Here is a 23377-nt window from a genome sequence, read left to right as displayed (position 1 = left end):
GGGAGAAAACCATATGAAGACTGAGGCAGAAATTGGAGTTTTGCTGCCACGAACCAAGGAACTCACAGGGCTACCAGAAGCTGGAAGAGGCAAGGAAGTGAGGCTTCAGATGGAGTTACGGCCTTGATTACACCTTGAATTGGGACTTCTAGCCTCTAGAACTGGGAGATAACACATTTCTGTATTTTAAGCCACCCACTTTGTGATAATTTGTTATGGCAGCCCTAGAAAACTAATATAAAGGCTAAAACATTTGGTAACAGAAATTGTTCTAGAACACAGACCTTTAGGATAGAATTTTGGAGTTGGATGCCCATGTGTCTGAAAGCAACAGGGACACTATTACTGGTACTAAGAATGATGGAAATAGTCCATGCCACATAAAGATGTCACAATTAAGCTTTATTAAGCAATTAACTGATTTGAGGTAGAGGTGGAGGAAGGAGGCCAAGTATCTGCAGTACTTAATCAGTATGAGGAAAATGATAAATAAAAAGACAGTGGAGTAAATAAGGTAGCTGCTTTTGATAGGCCTAGATAACTTGTAAAAAGAAAATAATAGGCTCAATGCAGTTAACTGCTAACTTAAGACTACTCTGATCGCCAGAGGACCTCTACGGTAGCTTTAATGGAGACTCAGGGCTGACTGTGGTGAAAATTGAAATGGAATCTGATTTTAATGATGTTAGAGTTGCAAAGGAAACTAAATTAATGGCCTCAAGAGTTCTCCCACATCAGTATTAGGGCATGGATAGAAAAGATCCTTAGATCAAGGATAATGACATTTGGGTGGATGAGCCTGGCAATCTTGAATCCCTGAATTCCCCCAATATCTCCTGGCTGGTAGAAGCAGGCTCATCCTCCTTGCCAGAAAAGAAGAGCCTCTGCTTACCTGGGGACTATGTAATGATTATACCAAAACCATAACTTCGCAAGATCTAAGGCCTGCCTTTATTATCTCTCACTGCTTCTAGGCCACTAACCAAATCAGATGTTAGCACAATTTGGGATGGAAGTACAATCACAGCTCCCATGCCAAAGGCATTTTGGGACCTAGCTAATATGTATCAGCAAGAACTGGAAGAACGCATGTGGGAGTGGATCTTGAATGGGTTGGATGGAGGCAGAAAAAGCTTCCGTGACACAGTCTTAACCCAAGACCAAAGACATTGTTTTGCCTTTCTCCATCCTTTCCTCCCTCATTTCCTTTTTCTTTCCTCATTAAAACTATTGTTGTTATGTTATTATTTAAGTAAATTATACTATATCCATTCAATGCAATACTATTTAGCCATTTAAAGGAATGAGCTAAATATGTAAAACACAAGAAATACAGAAAAGCATATTTTATTTTTTATTTATTTATTTATTTATTTTGTCTTTTTCCGTATCCGGCAATGGATCGCAACCCTCAGTGTCACCCCCGCACCGGACCAGGACCGGCAACGGGATCGCAACCCTCGGTGTTGCTCCCGCGCCTCGCTCAGCCAGTGAGCGGGAACCGGTCTGCATGTGGGATCCGAACCCTCGGGCGGGAGCGCCGCCGCGCTTCCCAAGCGGCGCACTATCCAGTGCGCCACCGGGCCAGCCCAGAAAAGCATATTTTAGTCATCAGGATGTACCACCACCTCAGATCCTTTTGATAGTACCAGTGTCCAGGCCTTTGGCTACTAGTTTTTCTCATTCTTAATGTGGTGATTGACAACCCTCGGTGTTGCTCCCGTGCCTCGCTCAGCCAGTGAGCGGGAACCGGTCTGCATGTGGGATCCGAACCCTCGGGCGGGAGCGCCGCCGCGCTTCCCAAGCGGCGCACTATCCAGTGCGCCACCGGGCCAGCCCAGAAAAGCATATTTTAGTCATCAGGATGTACCACCACCTCAGATCCTTTTGATAGTACCAGTGTCCAGGCCTTTGGCTACTAGTTTTTCTCATTCTTAATGTGGTGATTGACTTTTTCAGGCCTTTCCATATCTCTCACCTTTTCCCTCAGGGTTTTTTTGTTGCTGCTGAGCTATCAGTGGCAAGGGGATCCACTTGGTGCTCACAAACTTGGCAATCTGAAACTGAAGGGGAATCGAATGCCCTATAGGTGAATGGACTTTGACATACGGAAGACATGAGCTGATAGATATATTTTTCTCCCTTCATTGCAGAGATGAACTGTCCTGAGATGAAATAATTGCTACAACCTCTGGGAAGATCATTCCGTAAGATCACACAATCAGTTGGAATTGACACCCATGGTGGCTAGTCCAGTAAGGCATACCATAATATTTGTCCTTACTTCCCTGATTCACTTCTGTTTCTCTGGGGATTGTACTTGCTAATAATTTAGCACATCAGCTTTTTCTTTAAACTGTTTTCTAGGGAACCTGACCCAAGGTAGATATTTGTCACATAATGTTATATGAAAAAGTAAGTTACAGAATAGTATGAAAAATGATCTTACGTAAAAAAGTGAAACAGTATATACATATATTTAAACATATTGTTTGTCAAGTTGTGAAAAGAGGTATAGATAGATACACATCCAATTTTTGAGAATGGGTAGAAGTAGAAAAAGATTTTGAATATTTACTTACAATTCTCTATTTTACAATTTTTAAGATCATCTCATATTTGCAATTTTAGAAAGTACTAAAAAGGGAAAATAGTGTAAAATAAGTTCATATTATGGTATAAGACTTTAAATTAACATAGTGCAGATTTTTCTATTACGGATAAAGAATATTAGGCATCGGAAATGAACAGTTGAAAAAATGGTCTCACTGAAATGAATGAAACAAAGCAAATGATCATGTCTTTTTCTATGTGCTGTAATAGTCACTGGTTCTAAATTGAAATGTTCTGCATTTAAAGAAGAGAATACTACATAAAATGATGTCTTTCAAGACTGTATTTATACAACACAAAAAGGACAAATCTGTCAATTATTTGATTTAAAAACGTCAGTGTGAATAAACAAGTTGAAAAAAAACCCTTATTGCAAAATTAACTGGTTAAATGACAGTATTATTCACTTTTTCTCTAAGACAGAGCCAACATCTTTATCTTTGCAAAAATGTTTAGTTCCTTGAGAGAAATTGAGATTGATCTCTTTCCTTTAATTTTAATAGATTAAAATTCTGACTTCTTGTAATTAGTATTTGGACACAAAGAAGCTCTACAATAGTACTGTAATAAATATGCTTCTTTAGCCATACATACACATTTTAAGATGTAGTATGAGGCCTCTTTAAGCTATCATCATAACTTAGGTTAAAACCTTTTTTCTTCATTTTATCCTAAAAGTGAGAAAATCTGCCCATAGGGAGGGCAGCATGTCCACGAAGTAATAGCAGTATTAACAGAGAGTGATTGTGTGAGTTATTCTAAACTGACTCTAGTTTTACTATTTAGTCATTACCTTTAAAATGCAATGTAGGGGGCCGGCCCGGTGGCGCACTGGATAAGTGCGCCGCTTGGGAAGCGCAGCGGCCCTCCCGCCCGAGGGTTCAGATCCCACATACAGACCGGTTCCCGCTCACTGGCTGAGCGAGGCGCGGGAGCGACGCCGAGGGTTGCAATCCCGTTGCCGGTCCCCGGTCCGGTACGGGGGCAACATTGAGGGTTGCGATCCGTTGCCAGACACGGAAAAAGACAAAAGACAAAAAAAAAAATAAAATAATAAAATAAAACAAAATAAAATAAAATGCAATGTAGAAATAAACCACTTTGTTTTCACAAAATAACATAAAATTTCAGGTAATTCTTATGTACACTATTGAATAATTTCTATCTGCTTTCTTGGCAGTAAAGACAAACAATTTACTTTAGGGGCCTAAAAATAAACTGTTAAACCACTGTAAACCATGCTTTGTTTGCAGTGAAGGCAGAAGGCTGTGATGACCCCACTAATAAAAAATTTGTAAAATGTCAGAAGAAATTACCAAACCAGTTGATTTACATCCAGTATATTTTACATATATAATGAAGAGTATAGAGAAAGTAGATAAAGGTGAAAGTGTATAAATTCACTTTAATGTATAGGGAAGCACAATTCTTGATAATATGTATACATGGTATGTTATGATATTCATTAACATATATTTATGTGTCATAACTAAAAACAATTCCAGTGGCTCCAAAATTAGCTATTTTACACAAAGGTCATGACTGATAAATATGACTATCATACTATTTTATATGATATAAAATTTTAGAAGGTGATTGTTTATTAACCTCTGTCAAAAATAGGTCTGGGAATTTTGCAATTCAGAACCAAGGATAGAGAGAGGGAGGTCAGAATTCATTTGGCAGGAAGCTCATATCCCTGATCAAGGATGAAGAGGCTGGGGTTACACAGGCTAAAAGCTTTCATCCATATCTAAAGGTGAAGGAGGCGTGCATTATAGAGCTTGACACTTATATGCATAACCCAGGAAAGAGACCAGGGTTCATTCAAACAGAAAGGTCATGCCCATCTCCACATAGATGGGTTCCAGGCTTTACATATCCAGGATACACATATCTATATCCCAGAAAGAAACTCGCCACTCATGCACTGCTGGTGGAAATGTAAAATGGTACAGCTACTCTGGAAAATATTCTAGGCATTTCTTAATGCACTAAATGCACAACCATCTATGACTCAGCAATCACAGGTCTGGACTTATCCCAGAGAAATGAAAATCTAAGTTTTCACAAACACCTGTAGAGGAATGCTCATAGCAGCGTGATTTGTAATAGCCACAAACTGGAAACGACCCCAATGTCTTTTCAATGGGTCATTGGTTAAAACAACCGTGGTAGATCCATACCATAAAATAGAATTTAGCAATAAAAAGGGAACAAAGTATTGACACATTTGTACCACTGGGAAACTCACTTCTGAGTACAGAAAACAGGTGGCTAGGGTTTATAAAGTGGACATACTGGATGAGTCTCCAAAGAACAATACTGGGGGGAAAAAGCCAATCCCCCAGGTTAGTACTAGACAATTCCATTTATATAGAATTCTTGAAATGGCAAATTCTCTAAATGGGCAACAGCTTAGCGGTTGCCAGACATTAGGGGACTGGAGCAGGAGGGAGGTGACATGGCAATGAAAGGACAATGGGAGGGATGCTGGTGGTGATGAAATGGCCTGTATGGTGGCCGTACCGAGGTACTATAGTTCTAAGAAGTTACCTGGGGGGAAAGTGGATAAAGCGTACACGGGGATCTCTCAGTATTCCTTCTTACAAGTGCGTGTAAATTCACCATGAGTTGCCATAATAGCTTAATTAAAAGCAATTACACAGTTGAGCCCTCCAGTATTTGCACAAGACCCGAATATTCTGCTAACCACTACCTAGAAATTCCTGCAGTAGATCAGTCTCCAGGCTGGGCTCTACCCCTGGGAATGACATCCCTCCCCCAGTGGAGACATTTCTCAATGTTTCAATGTGCATTTGAGTACAGAAATTGACTCAAAAGGAGATCCCCGCCAGGAAATGAAGAAATTATTAACTAGAGATGGGAACGCACACAGAAAGCAAGAACCAGCAGCAACGAGGGGCCCCGATTAGTGAGATATCGGTACAACAGGGGGCCGGGGAGCCCTGCCTGCGCCCAGGGTGCAGACTAATACAGCCCAAGGCTGTGCTATGTGAATGCATGCACGGATGCATCGGGAATGAGAGCTCCCCCTTCGGCGTTTAGTAGGGCAGCACGTTCCGCTGGGGTTCGGCGCCTCCCCTCCACCAGGTGGAGCCTGGGCTCGCAAGGGAGCCTCTGGGGTTCAGAGGTCACGTCCTGGGCGGAGGAGGCTTTAGCTGAGGTGGGATTCAGCGCCACGACCTCCGCTTCCCTTCTCCTCGCCGCCCAGGCCCTGGCGCCAGGCAGAAGCGACCCCCGCCTGCCCTCTTCTTCCCGTGAGCTTCGTCCTTCCCCTTCCCCCATGCCTCCCTCAACCCCGAGCTCTCTTCGAAGCCGCGCCGAGGGAAGGCAGGAGCTAGGCCGCCCCCCCGGCCTCCGCCGCATAGCCCACCTGCGGGCCTGCGAGGTGCGGCAGCTGCTGCACAACAAGTACGTGGTCGTCATGGGGGACTCGGTCCAGCGGACCGTGTACAAGGACCTGGTGCTCCTGCTGCAGAAGGACTGCCTGCTCTCTCCCAGCCAGCTGAGGGCCCGGGGCGAGCTGAGCTTCGAGCGGGACGTGCTGCTTGAGGGCGGCAGCAGGGGCCGCCTGCACAACGGCACGCACTACCGCGAGGTGCGCCAGTTCCGCTCGGGCCACCACCTGGTGCGCTTCTACTTCCTCACGCGCGTGCACTCGCCCTACGTGGAGGACGTCCTGGACGAGCTGCAGCTGGGCCGGCATGCTCCGGACGTGGTGGTCATGAACTCCTGCCTCTGGGACCTCTCCAGGTACGGCCGGGACTTCCGGAGGAGCTACCCGGACGATCTGGCGCGCATGTTCAGGCGCCTGGCCCGGGTGCTGCCCTTGTCCTGCCTCCTGGTGTGGAACACGGCCATGCCCGTGGCCGAGACCGTGTCTGCGGGCTTCCTCCCGTCGCAGCGCCCATCCAGGGCCGTCCGCCTGCGAGAAGACGTGATGGAGGCCAACTTCTACAGCTCCAGGGAGGCGGGCAGGCACGGCTTCGACGTGCTGGATCTGCATTTCCACTTCCGCCACGCCAGCCAGCACCGGCAGCGAGACGGCGTGCACTGGGACGGCCGCGCGCACCGACACCTCTCGCAGCTGCTGCTGGCCCACCTGGCGGACGCCTGGGGCGTGGATCTCCCCTGCCGCCGAACCGTGGGCGGCTGGATCAGGGATGGCCGCACCAGCGCACATCCAGGCCCCACAGGCCGGAGGCAGCCCCGAGACCACCGCAGGATCCGAGGCGAATCGGCTTTGAGGGGGCACCCGCCCGCTTCCCCGGGTCCCCGGGTCCCTCGGCGACCTTCTGTGTCCTATCCCCAGGCTCGACAGCAACTCCCAGCCGGCCGCCAAGATGCCTACTCGCCCTCCAACCGATTTGCACGGTACAGGCACTTCTCCCGCGACTCCCCAAGGCGCCGAATCGAACACACCAGAGAAGACAGCTCGACCATGGGCCGCGAGTCGAGGGTGGGCCGCGAGTCGAGGGTGGGCCGCGAGTCCCGGGTGGGCCCCATCCGCACAGCCCAGCACAGAGGCAGAAGGTCTCCCCCGTATCCTCCCAGGCGTTCCCGCGAGCCACCCAGACACCAGGGAAGGCGGACAACAGACGGACCTGAGCGCAGCCAGGCACCGGGCCTCGGTAGGCAGACCTAGACCTAGGCCCCTTTCCCAAGGTCATCAGTGAGCTACCGAAGTCCCTCTTCCCGCAGCCTTGCCTGCCGCAGTTGGCTTTAAGTTTCTTCCTCCCACCACTGGATAGCCTCACACATTTCTCATTGCCAGAGCTTCCACACCAGTTCTTGGGGTGGGGGCACAGACCCAGACCACCATGCCATTCTCCTCTTAGCGTCTGTGTAAAAATAAGCACCACATGATAAAGTGCTCCTCCTATTACAAAATTTTTAAAAAGTTAAGCCTTACCTGAATGTAAGTCTTCAAGCAGTATTCTCCATTGACATTCTTCCTAAGAAAAAGAGAAAAAGGTAAAAATTGTGATTCCTGAAACATCTTGTTAAGACTTTGACGTCACCATTAGTTTTTGCATATGTTCATAGAATTTTATCTCCAAAGCTTTTACCATAAGTTGTCTTGCAGATTCTTTGATAAATTTGCTTCATCATAGCATTTATCTTATATAAAAAAAAATTTCATTCACTGATGCAAGGTTTTCTCCTGTTAGAAACATTTTATATATAATCTTTACTCTCAAGCTCATCAAATGCCTAGCACATTTTTAAAAAAATAGACTTTATTCTTTAGAGCAATTTTATGTTCTCAGCAAAATTGAGTGGAAAGTACAGAGTTCTCATATGCTCCCTAACTCCACACAGGCACAGCCTCCCCAACCGTCAACATCCCACATCAGATGGACATTCGTAATCTTTGATGAACCTGCATTGACATATCAGTATCCCCCCAACACCATACTTTACATTGGAGTTTGCTCTTAGCGTTGATGATTGTGTAGGTTTTGACAAATGTATAATGACATGTGTCCATCATTATAGTACAGGATAGTCTCACTGCCCTAAAAATCCTCTCAGTTCTGTTTCCTCATCCCTCCTTTCCCCAACCCCTGGCAAGCATGCATCCATAATTGTCTGTATAGTTTTGTTTTTTTCCAGAATGTTATATTAGAATCATACAGTATGTAGCCTTTTCAGATTGGTTTCTTCCACTTAGTATTATGCATTTGTTTCTTTCATGTCTTTTAATGGCTTGACAGCTCATTTATTTTTAGTGCTGAATAATATTCCATTGTTTGTATGCACTGCTGTTTATTTTTCCATCCATCTGCTGAAAGACATCTTGGTTGCTTCCAAGTTTTGGCGATTACAAATAAAGCTGCTGTTAACATCCGTGTGCATGTTTTTGTGTGGACATAAGTTTTCAGCTCATTTGAGTACATGTCAAGGAATGTAATTGCTGGATCACATGGTAAGAATATGTGTAGTTTTTTAAGAAACTACAAAATTGTCTTCCAAAGTGACTGTACCATTTCGAATTCCCATCAGCAATGAATGAGAGTTCCTGTTGCTCCAAATTCTTTTGAGCTTTGCTGTTATCAGTGTTTTGGAGTTTTTCTGAAGGGTCTAAAGTCTGTGTTTTGATCTACTTTTTTTGCATGTGATGTTCACTTGGTCTAGAACCACTTGTTGAAGAGATTACCTTTTCTCCATTGGATTTATTGCCTTTGCTAAAGATCTGTGGACTATATTTGCATGTGTCAAGTTCCGGGCTCACCATTGTTTTCCAGTAACCTGTCTGTCTACGTTTTCACCAATACAACATTAGTGTAGCTTTATAGTCATTCTTGAAGTCAGTTAATATCAGTCCTCTGACTTAATTCTCCTTCAATATTATGTTGGCTACTCTGAGTCTTTTGCCTTTCCATATAAAATTTTAGAATTGCTTCTTGTGATTTTCATTGAGATTTCATAGAATCTACACATCGAGTTGGGAAGAACTAAAATACTGATATTATCTTTAAAATTTCCCTTGAGATTTTTTTCTTTGACCATGTATTACTACAAGTGTGTTGTTTAATCTCCAAATATTTTGGGATTTTCCAGCTAATCTTTTTGTTATTGATTTCGAGTTTAATTTTTTTGAGATCTAAGAGTAGACACCGTATAATTTCTACTTTTTAAAATTTATTAGGGTGTGTTTTATAGCCCAGAATGTGGTCTATCTGGGTAAATGTTCCATGTGAGCTTGAGAAGAATGTGTATTCTGCTGTTGTTGCATGCAATATCTTATAGATGTCATTTAAATTCAGTCAAGTGTTGATACTGTTGAATTCAGCCATGTGTTTACTCATTTTCTGTCTGCTGGATCTGTTCATTCCTGATAAGAGGGTGTTGAAGTTCCTAACAGTAATAGTGAATTTATCTGTTTCTACTTGGAGTTCTATCAGTTTTTGCCTCATATATTTTAACACTATGTTCTTAGGTGCGTACACATTAAGGATTGTTACATCTTCTTGGAGAATTGACTCCTTTATGATTACGAAATACCCCTCTTTATCCCTGATAATGTTTCTTGCTTTTAAGTCTGTTCTGTCTGACACTAAGAGCTATTGCAACTTTCTTTTGATTAGTTTTACCATGATATATCTTTCTCCATTCTTTTACATTCAGCCTATATGCGTTTTTACATTTAAAGTCAGTTTCTTTTACACAACATATAGTCGGGTCTTTTAGTTGGTGTGTATAAACCATTGTTGTTTAAAGTAATTAGTGATGTTATTGAATTAATATCTAACACATTACTGTATTCTATTTATTGCCTTTTTTTTAGCATATCGATTACAGTATACTTCTTATTTATTTATTTTTTTCTAAGTAGTTGCCCTGGAGTTTTCAACACACTTTTACATCTAATCCAAGTCTACTTTCAAATAACATTATACTGCTTCACAGATAGTACAAGATTATCCGTGAGCTACAGTCACCAAATATGTTGTTGCTATAATTATTTTGAACAAACTGTTACCTGTTCAACCAAATAAGAATTAAAAAATAAAAGTCTTTATTTTACCTACACTTGTCTTTGTTTCTTTATGTATAGCCAAGTTTCTGACATGTACCATTTTCCCTCCCTTTGAAGAACTTTTTCCAACATTTCTTGGAGGGCAGGTCTAGTGGCAACAAATTCAATTTTTGTTTGTCTGGGAAAGTCTTTATTTCTCCTTCACTTTGAAGAATAATTTTACAGGATACAAAATTCTAGATTGGTGGGTTTTTTTTCTTTTTTCTCAACACTTTAAGTATTCCACTTCACTCTCTTCTTCCCTGCATGATTTCTGAGGAGAAGTCTGATGAAATTATTGTCCTTGCTGCACTACACATAATGTGTTTCTTTTCCTCTGGCTTCTTTCAAGATTTTTTTCTTTATCTCTAATTGTAGTTTAAATATAATATGTCTAGGTGTAGATTTTTTGCTTTTATCCTTCTTGGTGTTCTCTGAGCTTTCTGGATCTGTGTTTTGATATCTGACATTAATTTGGAGAAATTCTCAGTCATTATCACTTCAAACATTTTTAAAAATTCCTTTCCTGTTTCATCTCATCTGGTATTCTCATTTTGTCTATGTTACACTTTTTAGTTTTTCCACAATTTGGGAGTATTCTATTAAACTTTTTTCATTCTTTTTTCTCTTTGCTTTTCAGTTTTGGAAGTTTCTATGGACGTATCTTCAAGCTCACTGATTCTTTTCTCTCCTGTGTCCAATCTACTACTAATCACCCCATCAAAGGCATTCTTTATTTCTATTACAATATTTTTGGTTTCTACAATTCTTTTTGATTCTTTCTTAAAGTTTCCATCCATCTCTCTGCTTACATTACCTGTCTGCTTTTGCATGTTGTCTACGTTTTCCATTAGAACCTTTAGCATATTAAATTCCTATTCTGGTCATTTCAACACTGCTGCCATATCTGAGTCTGGTTCTGGTGCTTGCTGTGTCTCTACAAACTGTGTTTTTTGTCTTTTAGTATGTGCTATAATTTTTTGTTGAAAGCTGGACATGGGACCGGGAAAAAAGAACAGCAATAAATAAGCTTTTAGTGATACAGTAATAAGGTGTAGTGGGAGGGGTAGTTCTATGATTGGATCTTAGTTGTTTACTGAGGCCGTGTTCCTGGGCTGTGATCTTCACAAATGCTTCTCAGTTTTTCCCCCACATAGGTCAGATAGGATGGCTAAAAGTGGCTGGATTTGGGTATTTCCCTTCTGTGAGGTGGGTTAGGATCTGATAACAACCCAGTAGATTAGGCTCTGGTAAAAATAACTTCTCTGGAAGGAAGGCTTTGTTAAGAAAAATAGAATGCTCTGGGCATATTTCAAATGGCTATTTTTCCCCTCCCCCTGCGAAGCATGAAGGGACATTTCTCCCATCTTCACTGTGAGAACCTAGTAGAGTACCTGGAAGTGAAACTCACCAAAGTGTGGGGGCTTGCCTAAGACTAATCTCCCCTGGAGATTTTAGCATTCCGATTTGTCTATGTTGGACCTCCAACAATTAGTCAATTACAGTGCAAGTTTTCCTCCTTGGAACTGGTTCCCACAAAGGTTTCTTCTCCAATAAGTAATGATTCACTGTATCTGCCTGTCTGTCTCCAATTTGGGGGTCAGTGGTTTGCCCTGTAATCTCAATTCTCTGATGGATCTAAGATTTGTTGGCTTTCAGTTTGTCCAGCATTTCATTGTTAGAATGGTGCAATGACTTCCATGTTGGACCAGAAACTGGAAGTCCTGTCTAGCACACTTTGAAGTGGCCCAGAGAACTGAAGCATATTGCAGTGTAAGCTAGCACTCTCACTAAACAATCTCTCACAATTTTTCTTATCTATTTTTTATTCCTTAACACTGTCAACTTCTTTCATTGTTTATGAATTTTTTTCAACTGTTGATTAAGAAATCAGCCTACTTCACTATCAACTAACTATTCTTGGTTAGGATTTTACATTGATTCCCTTGCTAGAAATACTAGCCCCATATTAGTCAAAGTATGCATTTACGCTGGGCTGCCCTTAATCTCTGTCTTTGCATCCTTTCCCCAGCCTCAGTGTGGCATAGTTTTGGGTTAGAAGCTCTTCTGCCAGGCTGCATGCAGCAGGATGTCAAAGTAAACAAAGTGGACATTATCACATATTCAGCTTTCTTACATGGACAGGAAATTGAAAGCAATATTTCTATCACATTTCCTCAATAATCAGTGCCATGGAATTTTAATAATGAAAGGTGCAGAATCGTGAATTGTGATGTAAAGTGTTTTCAGGGAACTAGGATATTGCTTGAAAGTAAATACGGTTGAACAGTCCCTCACTAAGTTCATGCTGGGTCCCATTATGTCTCGCTTGTCATAATTCTCTGTTGCAGGTTTGTTTGAAATATGCTCCATTCTTATCCCATCCTTTGTTAGACTCTCCCCATGTTTTTATAAGCCATAAACTTGCTACTGCATACACATAGCAGGACCAAGTCTCATCTCAACGCACCTTGTGTCACAGTGCACCATCAATCCACCATGCACTGAGAAAAGTCTACAGCCCTACAACCTCTTTACTGGAGTTTTGTGCATGCTGCTTAATTTCACAGCATCTGTCAAGCTGTTCTTTATCGGAGAGTCTAACAGGCTTTGAGTGCATGGTGCTCTATCACTTATGTAGGGGTTATATTGATCTTTCTGGTGTGTGCTCTAAAGTGGCTGGCATCAAAACCAGTGAGGCAGCCGATTTGAGCAGTATGGGCCATTTACAAACTTCAGGATGAGATGCTGCAGGATGCCAGGGAAAACGTTTCTGTTTTTCCAGAGGGAACCATAGTTCATGAAATGTGGTTAACGTACCATATTTGTATACCTTTAAAATCATTTTATAACCACACTGAGTGCCTCTAAACATTAAATATATTTTATAAGTAGTTGGTTAACTAGCTGTTGTATGCTTTAAATAGTAAATAAAATGGAAAGGCACTAAACAGTGACTATATTTCATAGAGTAAGATGCTTTTCCAGCCACTCAATAATTCTCAATGTTAAGAAAAATTGATTTTCTAACTGCTGAGTGCCTCTAAAAATTAGCATCTTATCTTCCTGCAGGGGATGCTTTTCAGTTAGTCTCCTTTCTCCCAGCTTTTGTCTTAATGGTCACTAAGGTTCTCTTCTTGCTTAACAATTCTGTATGTTCTATTAGATTATAATTTCACTTGGGCACATATATCTCCTTTCTCCCAGCTTTTGTCTTAATGGTCACTAAGGTTCTCTTCTTGCTTAACAATTCTATATGTTCTATTAGATTATAATTTCACTTGGGCACATATGTAATTAACTGGCCAAAATATAAAACAGGAAGCAATTCCATCTTGTCTTTTGGATGTTAATTGTAAAAGAAGTACTTCTTCACCTACTGATGGTTCCTTAACCCCCACCTCCTCCCTCTGCCCCCAAGAACAGGGCTGCATAGAGAGACCCAGGGCAATAACAGAGAATTTGAGTACTAATTCCTAAGCACCTTCACATGGCATATCTGAGCAATGAATACACTTTGCATTTGTGAAAACCTAATAGGGAACAGGAATTCCCTAAGAGGTGGTAATACTCACATTTCTTTATGGCAAATCAAATTATTTTCCTAGTTCTTTATTAATTCTGTCTGGCCTTTAAGGAAATCATATTGCCAATGCTGAGAACTTCCAGACAGACATAATAATGGCTCACAGCATCACAGAAGTTGAGAACTGAAATGGTCAGACACTTCATAATTATGGAAAACAGCATTAAAAGAAGACTCAACTCTTAATTCTGCATCAACCACAGCCTGTTTGGTGACCCTTGGGATGTCACAGGGCCTCCCTGAGTAACATAACCTTGTCAATGTAACCTCACCAGTAAATGCATGGTTTGGCTAGATTCTACAACTAGTGGCTGGGTAATCTCCCTGGGTTCATTTTAGAACTAACAATTTATCAATTTCTTCTAGCCCCTTATTTCATTCTGAAGAACCATATGTCTCAAGTCTTCTTACCAGTTCCACAACAGTAGGTGGCTGACATGTTGAAGCCTGAGGACGAACAGATAAGCATCAAACTTCCTGGGTACATATGCTTATACTTAGAAAGAATGTACAGAGTGAACAAAATTCTTCTCGGATACACCCTCAAAATTCCCACTGGTGTCACCAGGAACTGTATGGAATCAGATTATGAATCGGATGAGGACAGGTTGCTGATTTAGGGCCAAATCCAGCAATGAGCTGGCACTTACTTATCCAGGTTAGACTGATCTGGTCTCCTGGTTCACAGATTTGAGAAAGATGTGGCCAAAACAGAACACCCCAGGAAACTAAGCTCTCTGGGGTGAGGGTATTATTTGAGTCACCATTGTATCCCTAAGTCAATAGTAGCTGCTCAGTGAACATTTGTGGAGCTAAACTGAATCGGGTAAGGAAATGCAGTCCACCAGACAGAAAACATAAAAAGTCTAAAATGAAAAATCCCAGAAGGGGCTGGGCTGGCTGAGCGAGGCGTGGGAGCAACGCCGAGGGTTGCGATCCCGTTGCCGGTCCCGGTCCCGGTCCCGGTCCGGTACGGGGGCGACACTGAGGGTTACGATCTGTTGCCGGACACGGAAAAAGACAAAAAAAAGAAAAATCCCAGAAGACTTGAGACAACACTCAATATAAGTCCTCATTTAATAGTGTTGCAAGAGGAACATCATAATCATAGTTGCCCAAACAAGGAATCATTTCACTGGATTCAATCCAGAAACTGCTTTTCCAGCTAAAAATAGAGTGCTTTTCCTTCCACACACATACATCCTAAAATACAGAAGAGAGAAACAGAGAACACAGACAGGAGAGTCAAAGCATGGATGATATTACCTAAACTGAAGTAAACAATAGTAGCTAACATTAATAGATGGCTTACCATGTGCCAGCTACTGTTCTAAGAGCTCTGTGTGTGTTACCTAATTTAAAATCTTACTATGGTTCTTTTAGGTAGACATTATTACCATTTTATAGATAAGGAAAAGCAAACACCAGTGTTTTGAAAAACCTCAAAGTCTGGGCAATTTGGAAGACAGATTACTAAATCTATAGCCATAGTCACTAAGATAGCTCTGTATTTAAAATCTGAATTTCTAGTGGTTTACCATTATGCAAATAAGAATATTCTCTCATTAATGATGTGAGAAAGCATCATAGAAAAGAACAATATGAAATACAGGAAATGAGTCAGCAAAGCAGAAGTCAAAAATGATGTGGCCACGAAAAGAAACAATTACCATGGCCACAACTGGAGAAAGATTTTATCTTTCCCATTGGGTATGATCTCAGTGTGTGTAATCCCAGTGATTAAGGTATGTGTAGATTCATAACTTTTGATACATTTGAGAATGTTAGAGGCCAGCAATTGTGTACATAAAACAGGGCGTATATATTTTTTTCATGGCTAGACCTCGTCAAAATTTTTGACCATGATGGAGTAATGTGCCTATATATCAGATCTGGGTACGAGTTGTGACACTGTTACCAACTGGTCAAATGTCCACAGCTGTCCTGACAGAGGTCCATGTCCCTTTCCTGAATAGCAACCATGGCTAACTATCATATTTTCATTTTTCCTTTTAATGGTGGAAAGCAAACTCGCGTTAATATTTGGAGAAAAATCGTGAGTGAACAAGGAGAAAAGAGTAGACACGACTTTTGAACCCCCCAGTGGTTCTATCTACTTCAACCATGTAGAAGACTAACCTTGGTTATTATCTTACTCAATGTTTAGTCAACAAATGTTTGTTGAAACATACAATGTGTCAGGCACTGATCTGGGCTCTGGAGATAAAGGTCTCTGCAAACAATGTCAGCATGGGAGACTTAACAAATAAATATAATGAAGCACTAATAAGTGCTATGGAGAAATGTTAAGTAGCCTAAAAGGCTTGGTGTGAGGGTGGGAACGGGGTGATATCAGACGATCATGGAAGACATTGTGGAAATTATTTTTAGCACAAAATTGAAGGAAGTGAAGGACCATGCCAGAAGATATTTGGGGGAAACTGTAAAATCCTAAAGTCCCAAGGTGGATGATTGCTGTTATCATATTCGGTAAGCAGTAAGGAGCAGAAGGATGAAATTGGAGAGTGGTAGCTGGTTAGCTCAGAGGAATCTGGGGTTTCAGCCCTAGCTTTGTAGGCCATAATATGCACTTAATTTCTATTCTAAGTGAAATGAGGAATGTGGAAAAATGCCATGGTCTCATTCAGATTTTAAAAAGAGCACTCTGGCTGTGGGTGAGAACGGGGAGGAGGCAGGATAGGAGACCATGGGAAATCCAAACCTCCTTTCAAAGCTTGGGCAAAGATGGTTTTGGTGGAGGTGGTGAGAAAAGGTTGATTTGGGAGATATTCGCAGACAGAGCCTCAGGCTTTGCTGAAGGATTGCATGTACGGTGTGTGGAAAAGAAAGGAGGCAAGCATGACTAAGTTTTTTTGCCTGAGCAACCAGAATATCAACTAAGCGATTACCGTATCTTAGCTCTGTTTCTTCAAAGTAATGTGTTTAACTTTTCAGAGTAGTTATGGCATCACACAACTTATCAGCACACACAAAAAACAAAAAGAATTTTTACTGAATTGTGTCATATCTACCTCCCACTCCCTAAGAGATGCTGAGGTCATTTAGAATCTTAAAACCTAAATAAAGCCAAACAGTTCGAATGGTAATAAAAACATGAACAAATAGAACTGAAAAAAAAAAAATAGCAGGAAGACATAAGAAGCTAAGAAATACTCCCTTTTTTTGTTTCTAGCTGAAAGAGCAGCTAAATTGCTTGAATTCCAGAACCTAATCAAGGAACATGTTTCTTCAGATGCTATATCCAAACTGTCATGGTTGTTTCAGCCTCACTCCACAAATTCAGAATTAACACAAGTTTGCTGGAGTAGGCCAGCACCTGCCCAAAGATACATCAAAGACAAACACTCCAGAGTGAGAGAAGAACGGTCATTAATCAGATTTGGATCCACAAAGAATACTAATTATCCATTTCCCCACCCTCTCAGAGTCTGCCTCTTTCTGCCAATCCCCTTTACCCCTCAGCTGCTATGCATCAATCTTGCTGGCATAGCAAAGTATCTCTTCCTTTTCCCTCCAAGTCTTTCTTGATTCACAGAAGGTTTAAGTTTTTCTCCCAACTCATTCTCTGTCAAATTAATGCCTTCTGTGATGAGGCTCCTCAAGGTTCCATGTGACCCCTTTCGGCTTCCTAGGGACCCTTAGGCCTATCCCTAATACGGCATAGAAGGAAACAGAATGTGTCTCTTCTACCCATTTAAAGAAATGTGTGAGAGTCATTTCTTTTGAGCCATTGCCCTGACACCGAATGTTTTCATAAGGAATAAACAAACTGCCAGGTTTAATCAGAATCTCCCCATAACTCATAGGAATCCTCAGAATTTAAAGTTACCAGAATTAAGGTTACTCACCTTTTCAAACAGTCTCTCACAGGAGCTCAGTGTTTGGGCACTGAACCAGGCTGACATCACTGCATTAAGCCTTACTTATTTTTCTGAACCTCCTGAAGAGGTTCAGAAAATACTATATAATTTCATCTGTTTATAAGATTTCAGGAACTAGAATTAGAAGAATGGCAATACTCCAGATTCCAGTGTCAATGGCCAACTTCCCATGGACATGGCCTAAAAATCTGGATCCGATGAGGGAGTTAAAAACACCTTCCTGTTTTACAAAGAAGCTGTAATGTGTAAACCTAGTAAATCTTTCTGTTAGGGTAGAGGGGAGAAGTAGATTACCCAGATCCCCTTCATAGAACTTATGATGCCAGAACCAGAAGGGCCAAAAGACGCAAGATAGCCAGACATAACTGTTTCTGAAATAAAAGTCAGAAAATGGAAACACAATAATCTATTGCCAGCCCTCCCTACAAATCTGACCCGATTGTGGGAACAAGAGGATACCTAATATTCTCCTCAGACTGAGCCACAGACACTGGCATCTGAAAGCTATACATCACTTTGACATTGATCTTTCCCTTAACAATAATTTTTATTAATCACTTATTATGTTCCAGGGACTATAGTATTTCTTATTGGTCATATCAGCTTTAGGAAGTACCCTTATTTCCCTTAAGACTTACATTCCTTATCCACAGCAAACTTCCCTTCATCTAATTCTAAATCTTTCCTATCCACCTTGTTTTTCAACAACAATTGGTGATTGGTGAAGTTCAGAATATGTTAGAGTCTAATGAAAATGACTTTTAGACAACATAATCTGGAATCTGAGTTCTAATTTCACCTCTCAGTCTTATTCAGTAATAATTACAAATCCCCTGTTGCCTTCTAAATAGTTAAACTAGTTTAAATTTTGCCCCCATTCTGAAGCTCAGACTGGATTAGAAAAACTGATTTAGTTCCATGAAGATGTCCAGTATGGATGTAAAGGGCAGGCTACAATCTACACTCAGCAGGTCTTATGAGTGGGAGACACCATGGGTGGGGCTAAAAGCCACCTACGAACCTAAAGATTGTTGGTGCAACAGAGACAACCCCTTCTCTCCAGCTCTCTGTTGTTTGAGCTATCAAATGACGATTCCTGAAGGTTCCAATTATGCCTCTCATTTGAGGCAGAAACTGGGCTTGGTTCTTCTCTGTAACCCTATACCTAGCACAGGGCCTGACATGTAGAAGATACTCAGCCATGTTTGGGGAAAGAAGGGAGGCAGGTAACAAAGGAGGGAAGGACACATGTTTAAACACAGCACTAGACAAAGAATATATTTATGAATAAATATTGCCCCATGATATGTCTTGTTTTTAATATTGAGGCGATTTTTAAGTCTTTTGTTATTTAACTTTTTATTGTTTTAATTTTTTTTCCTAGGAAAAAATTATGAAGACAAAGTTTTGCATTCTTTTTCTTTTTTATTTCTTGTGTACTTCATGGCAGCAAGCACAGGGTTAGCAGAGGCTTTAAAATACTGTATTTAAGATTTCACTCACTTGTGACAAATACATTTCCTTATTGAGCTTAATTTTAAATTAAAATTTTCATGTAAAATTTTTCTAAATTAATCCATATCTATAAGGTTTTTTCTTTTCCATTTTGTAAACACTTCTTCATATTCTGCAGTTTAAATCTTGTCTCCATTTTGAAGCTCAGAATGGGTTAGAAAAATTGACTTGGTTCCATGAAGATGTCATACCTATTGATATACTTTTTGCATTTTCTAACAATTATTTGACATGAATTTCATGTGGACTTTTCAAGTGTTTTGCCATAATACTACCTAAATTATTAACTTAAAATTTCAACTGCATATACAAATATAACATTCTAAAGAAGGTTCTAATTTTTCCTCTCAGGATTCACTATTATATTTGTACTTATTAGCAAAAGACAAATTTGAGAAAGTTCCCTAATTAAAAATCTTCAAAAGTATACACATATACCACAAAGAGCCTACAGCTTTAGTCTTATCTCCAAAAATTAGGTAAGCTTCTTTAAAAAGAAGAATTATTTTAATCTATTTATTATAAATTCAAGGGACAAGACTATTCTTGATTTTCTAGCTGTATGGTACTAGATGAAATCATTATTAATAATAAGTGGGACAAGTTAACACTTCATCCCTATTAACATGTGGAGATCTAGATAACAGTCAAGATCAAAGCAACAAGATTTCTTACAAATTTGGAGAGTTGGAAAGAAACAAGGGTTTGTTCTGGGAAGCAATAAAAAAAATGATGTTTAGTTAAAGTCTAAGTTTAATAAACCAGCATCAATGATTTGAAGTTAATGGTTATGAAAAGTCCCTTTCCAACACTGATGTGTTGATTGTGTTCCTGAACCAAAAAGCCAGCAAGTATTTCCTGAGCGTCTACTATCCACATGGCCCTTTAAGGTAATGGTGATAGACATAAAGAATTATAAAATATGATTGACAATTACCCAAATGAAGCTTACAATCATGTTAGAATGAAAAAAAAAAAAAAAACTAAAGTTACAATATCAACTGATATTCTGCAAATTAGCTCATATTTCCTATGTTTTTAGTTCCTTTTAAATCTTCAAGAAGTAACATGTAACTTCTAGAAAAGGTAATAATTAAAACAATGTTTAAAATTTGGCAGAAAAAAATAGGCCAAATTAAATATTTAAGCTATAAAATTTAAGAAATGGTTAAAAATATATTTTACAGGCAGAACAATAGAAATTATATTTATTAAAACTCAGATGATTAGAAAAGCAACTGAGGATGCCGAATAAAAGAAAGTTCAATATAATACTCCTGGAGGAAAGCAGCCTTGGTACAAAAGTGTCTAGAACTAGGGCTTCGATTGGGGAGCTTCCCTTCTCTCTGGACCCTGCAGAGTACAAAAACCTCATGAGTGCATCCTTAATCTTTTCTTCACATAACACAGAAGCATGAGCCAGCTTTGAAATTCTAGCTGAAGAATAGGACCTCAGGTATCAAATAGAGGTTACACATAAAGAAGTCCTTTCGTACTTACAAAAGTAGAAACTGAACTACTGTGTAACCAGAAAGCTGATGGGCCAGGAGAGGCCCCAGAGTATACAATTCACTGTGTGTGCTATAATTTGTGCAAGAAGGAAGTGACATGGATGTCTGCTTCACAGATCTAGAAAGTCTATTTTAAAGAAAGGAAAAATATAGCTGACCGAAAAATATTAATAGGACATGTTTTCGTGCACTTTTAATGAACTAAGTCACAGTTACCTTCAGGGGACAATCATGTTTGGGAGTTGGGTGCAGAGATGGAGCAAGCACCTGTGTTTGGGGTTGACAGGAAATTGTAAGTAAGGCAGGTAAATCATCAAGTGTGAAGCACTTCCCTCCTGTTAGAATACAGATGTTGGAAAATGCTTACTCACTATATAAACAAGCCAATGAAATGAAGATGAGGGGTTAACATAACTCAATTTAGGAAACAGAAACAGTACAGAAAACCATAAAGATCAACAGAAATATTATTGCCACTAAAGAACAAATATTTTGACAGATAGATGGGGACAAATGGCAGAGGTTAAGAAGATTAAGCATTTGGATTTTGATCCATGAACAATGGAGGGTCCATTAAAGCTTGAGGGGCCAGAAAGGTTAAGGATGGGGCCAGCTGGAGAATATGAATGAAATTCTCATTGAGCAAGATTTATCTGGCAAAGTCGTGACATCACACACACACACAAAAATGTGTTTGGTCTCTGCCTCTGATTCTTGGCACAGAGCTCCTAAAACCTTTGTAATTTCCTGAGCAACATGAGTGCTTTGCCCATAGTTCCTCACACAGAGCTTCTGTGGCTTAGAATTTCCTGGGTGAAAGGAGCATCTTGTGTTCTAATGAGGCTAGTTTGGGTGGGTTTGTGAATGGGGCCTGGTCACCAGAAAGACCAAGCCATGATTAGAAGAATAGAACTCTAGGAAAGGGAGAGGAGCTGGAGATTGATTTAATAATCAATCATGTCTATGTCATAAAATCTTCATAAAAATCCATGAACTATGGGATTCAGAGAACTTGCAGGTTGAAGAACACATCTACCTGCTGGGAGGGTGGCACACCCTAACTCCATGGGGACAGAAGCTCCTATGTTCAGGACCCTTCCAGACCTTACTCTGTGTATCTCTTTATCTGGCTGTTCCTTGGTATCCTTTAAAATATCCTTTGCAATAAATCAGTAGTTGTAAGTAAACTGTTTTCCTGGGTTGGTTCTGTGAGCTGCTCCAGCAAATTATCAAACCTGATGGGGGTGTTGTGGAAGCATCCAATTTGTAGCTGAGTCCAACAGAAGTTGTGGGTAACCTGGGAACGTATGACTTGTGATTGGAATCTGAACCGGGGGGCAGTTTTTAAGGAATGAGCCCTTAACCTGTGGAGTCTGCACCAACTCTGGTTAGTGTCAGAATTGAAGTGAATTATAGGAAACCCAGTTGGTGTCCACAGAGAATTAGAGAATTGCTTGGTGTGGAAACAAAAAAACAAAACACATATTTGGTTACAGAAGTGTTGAGTGTGGGTACAGAGAAAATATTTGTTTTTTCCTATACAAAATTGTAGAACTCAAACCAAAGGAATAGAAAACCAGAATCCCGAAAGTCCATTAATAAAGTACTACAACCACCCAGATATGATGTTATTAGGGGGTATAAATTTTTTTTAAAAGAGAGAAATTTCCTGCAGCTGCAAAGAAATTATTCTTTTGTGGGATATATGATAATTCTGTTGTTGAAATGCTGAATTGTACATACAGGAGGAATACCATTTGAAGGCTTCTAATAGGAAACTGAAAATTTGAATCTAAAACTCGGGGTAGCTGTATTGGCTGGAGGTACAGATTTGTGAGTCATCTGCAGAGAGATGATGGTGGAGCCATAGAGAGGAAATGTCTTCGGAAGAAGACAAGGTGAAGCAGAGGGTCCAGACTGATACCTGCATTGGGGGGATGGAGGAAGGAAGAGAAATTAAAAGCAAAGAAAGCCTGATAATAGAAGCAGAAGCAGGACATATGGCAAGAAAGGAGGAAACTTCAATATTTGTGGAATGAGGCATAGAGGGCAAAGAGAATGAAGTTTGAGAAAAATCTATATAATAGTGTTAACAGCAGCAACACAAGGTCCTAAATAATAATAATTATGAGGAAAGGGAGAATAACTCACTGAAGAAGCTCGACAGTGAAAACCAAAAAGAAATTTAGGAGATTAACCTCTAAAATACAGATGCACAATACAGGTGGCTGCCAAATTAATCCTCTTAAAATGCAACGTTGCACATTGCTTTCCATGATCAAAGCAAACAGTGGCTTTCCATTTCCCATAAGATTCATTCTAGATCTCCTTATCCCAGACCCTAAGGCTCTTCACAACTGGGCCTTGCCTATTTCTTCCCTCCTACTCTCATAAATCCTCTGTTCCAATCAAACTGGCCACTGTTGCTGGCTTAACTGACATGTTTGTGGTCTCAGCATTATTGCCATTCAACTTAACCTCCTTACTCTCTTCTTTAATCCTAATATTTAATAACCCCTCCCTCCCCCACGTAATGTTTTTCCAGGAAGGCTTTCTTGCAGTGGCCCTGGGAAGAGCACATGTGGTATCGTTTGTATGGTACCTAATATTACAAGAGAAGAATGCTGGTGGTACCAGGCTCTGTCCGCTCTACTTGTTCTGTAATTCACCTGCCCCAAATCAAGTCACTTATCCAGTGTTTGGC

General features: G+C 40.5%; 1 protein-coding gene across 1 annotated transcript; it reads left to right on the top strand.

Moving 5' to 3' along the window:
* The first annotated feature begins 5656 nt into the window (after nt 1-5656).
* Nucleotides 5657-7282, top strand: LOC103592770 (PC-esterase domain-containing protein 1B-like). The gene has a single exon (XM_008575603.1). The coding sequence runs from the start codon at nt 5657-5659 to the stop codon at nt 7280-7282; it is 1626 nt and encodes a 541-aa protein (XP_008573825.1).
* The last annotated feature ends 16095 nt before the right edge of the window (nt 7283-23377 follow it).

The sequence above is a fragment of the Galeopterus variegatus genome, unplaced genomic scaffold (assembly GCF_000696425.1).
Source record: "Galeopterus variegatus unplaced genomic scaffold, G_variegatus-3.0.2 Scaffold1216, whole genome shotgun sequence".
Classification (NCBI taxonomy): domain Eukaryota; kingdom Metazoa; phylum Chordata; class Mammalia; order Dermoptera; family Cynocephalidae; genus Galeopterus; species Galeopterus variegatus.
The sequence above is the reverse complement of the archived record's forward strand: the minus strand, read 5'-3'. Positions and strand labels throughout refer to the sequence as shown.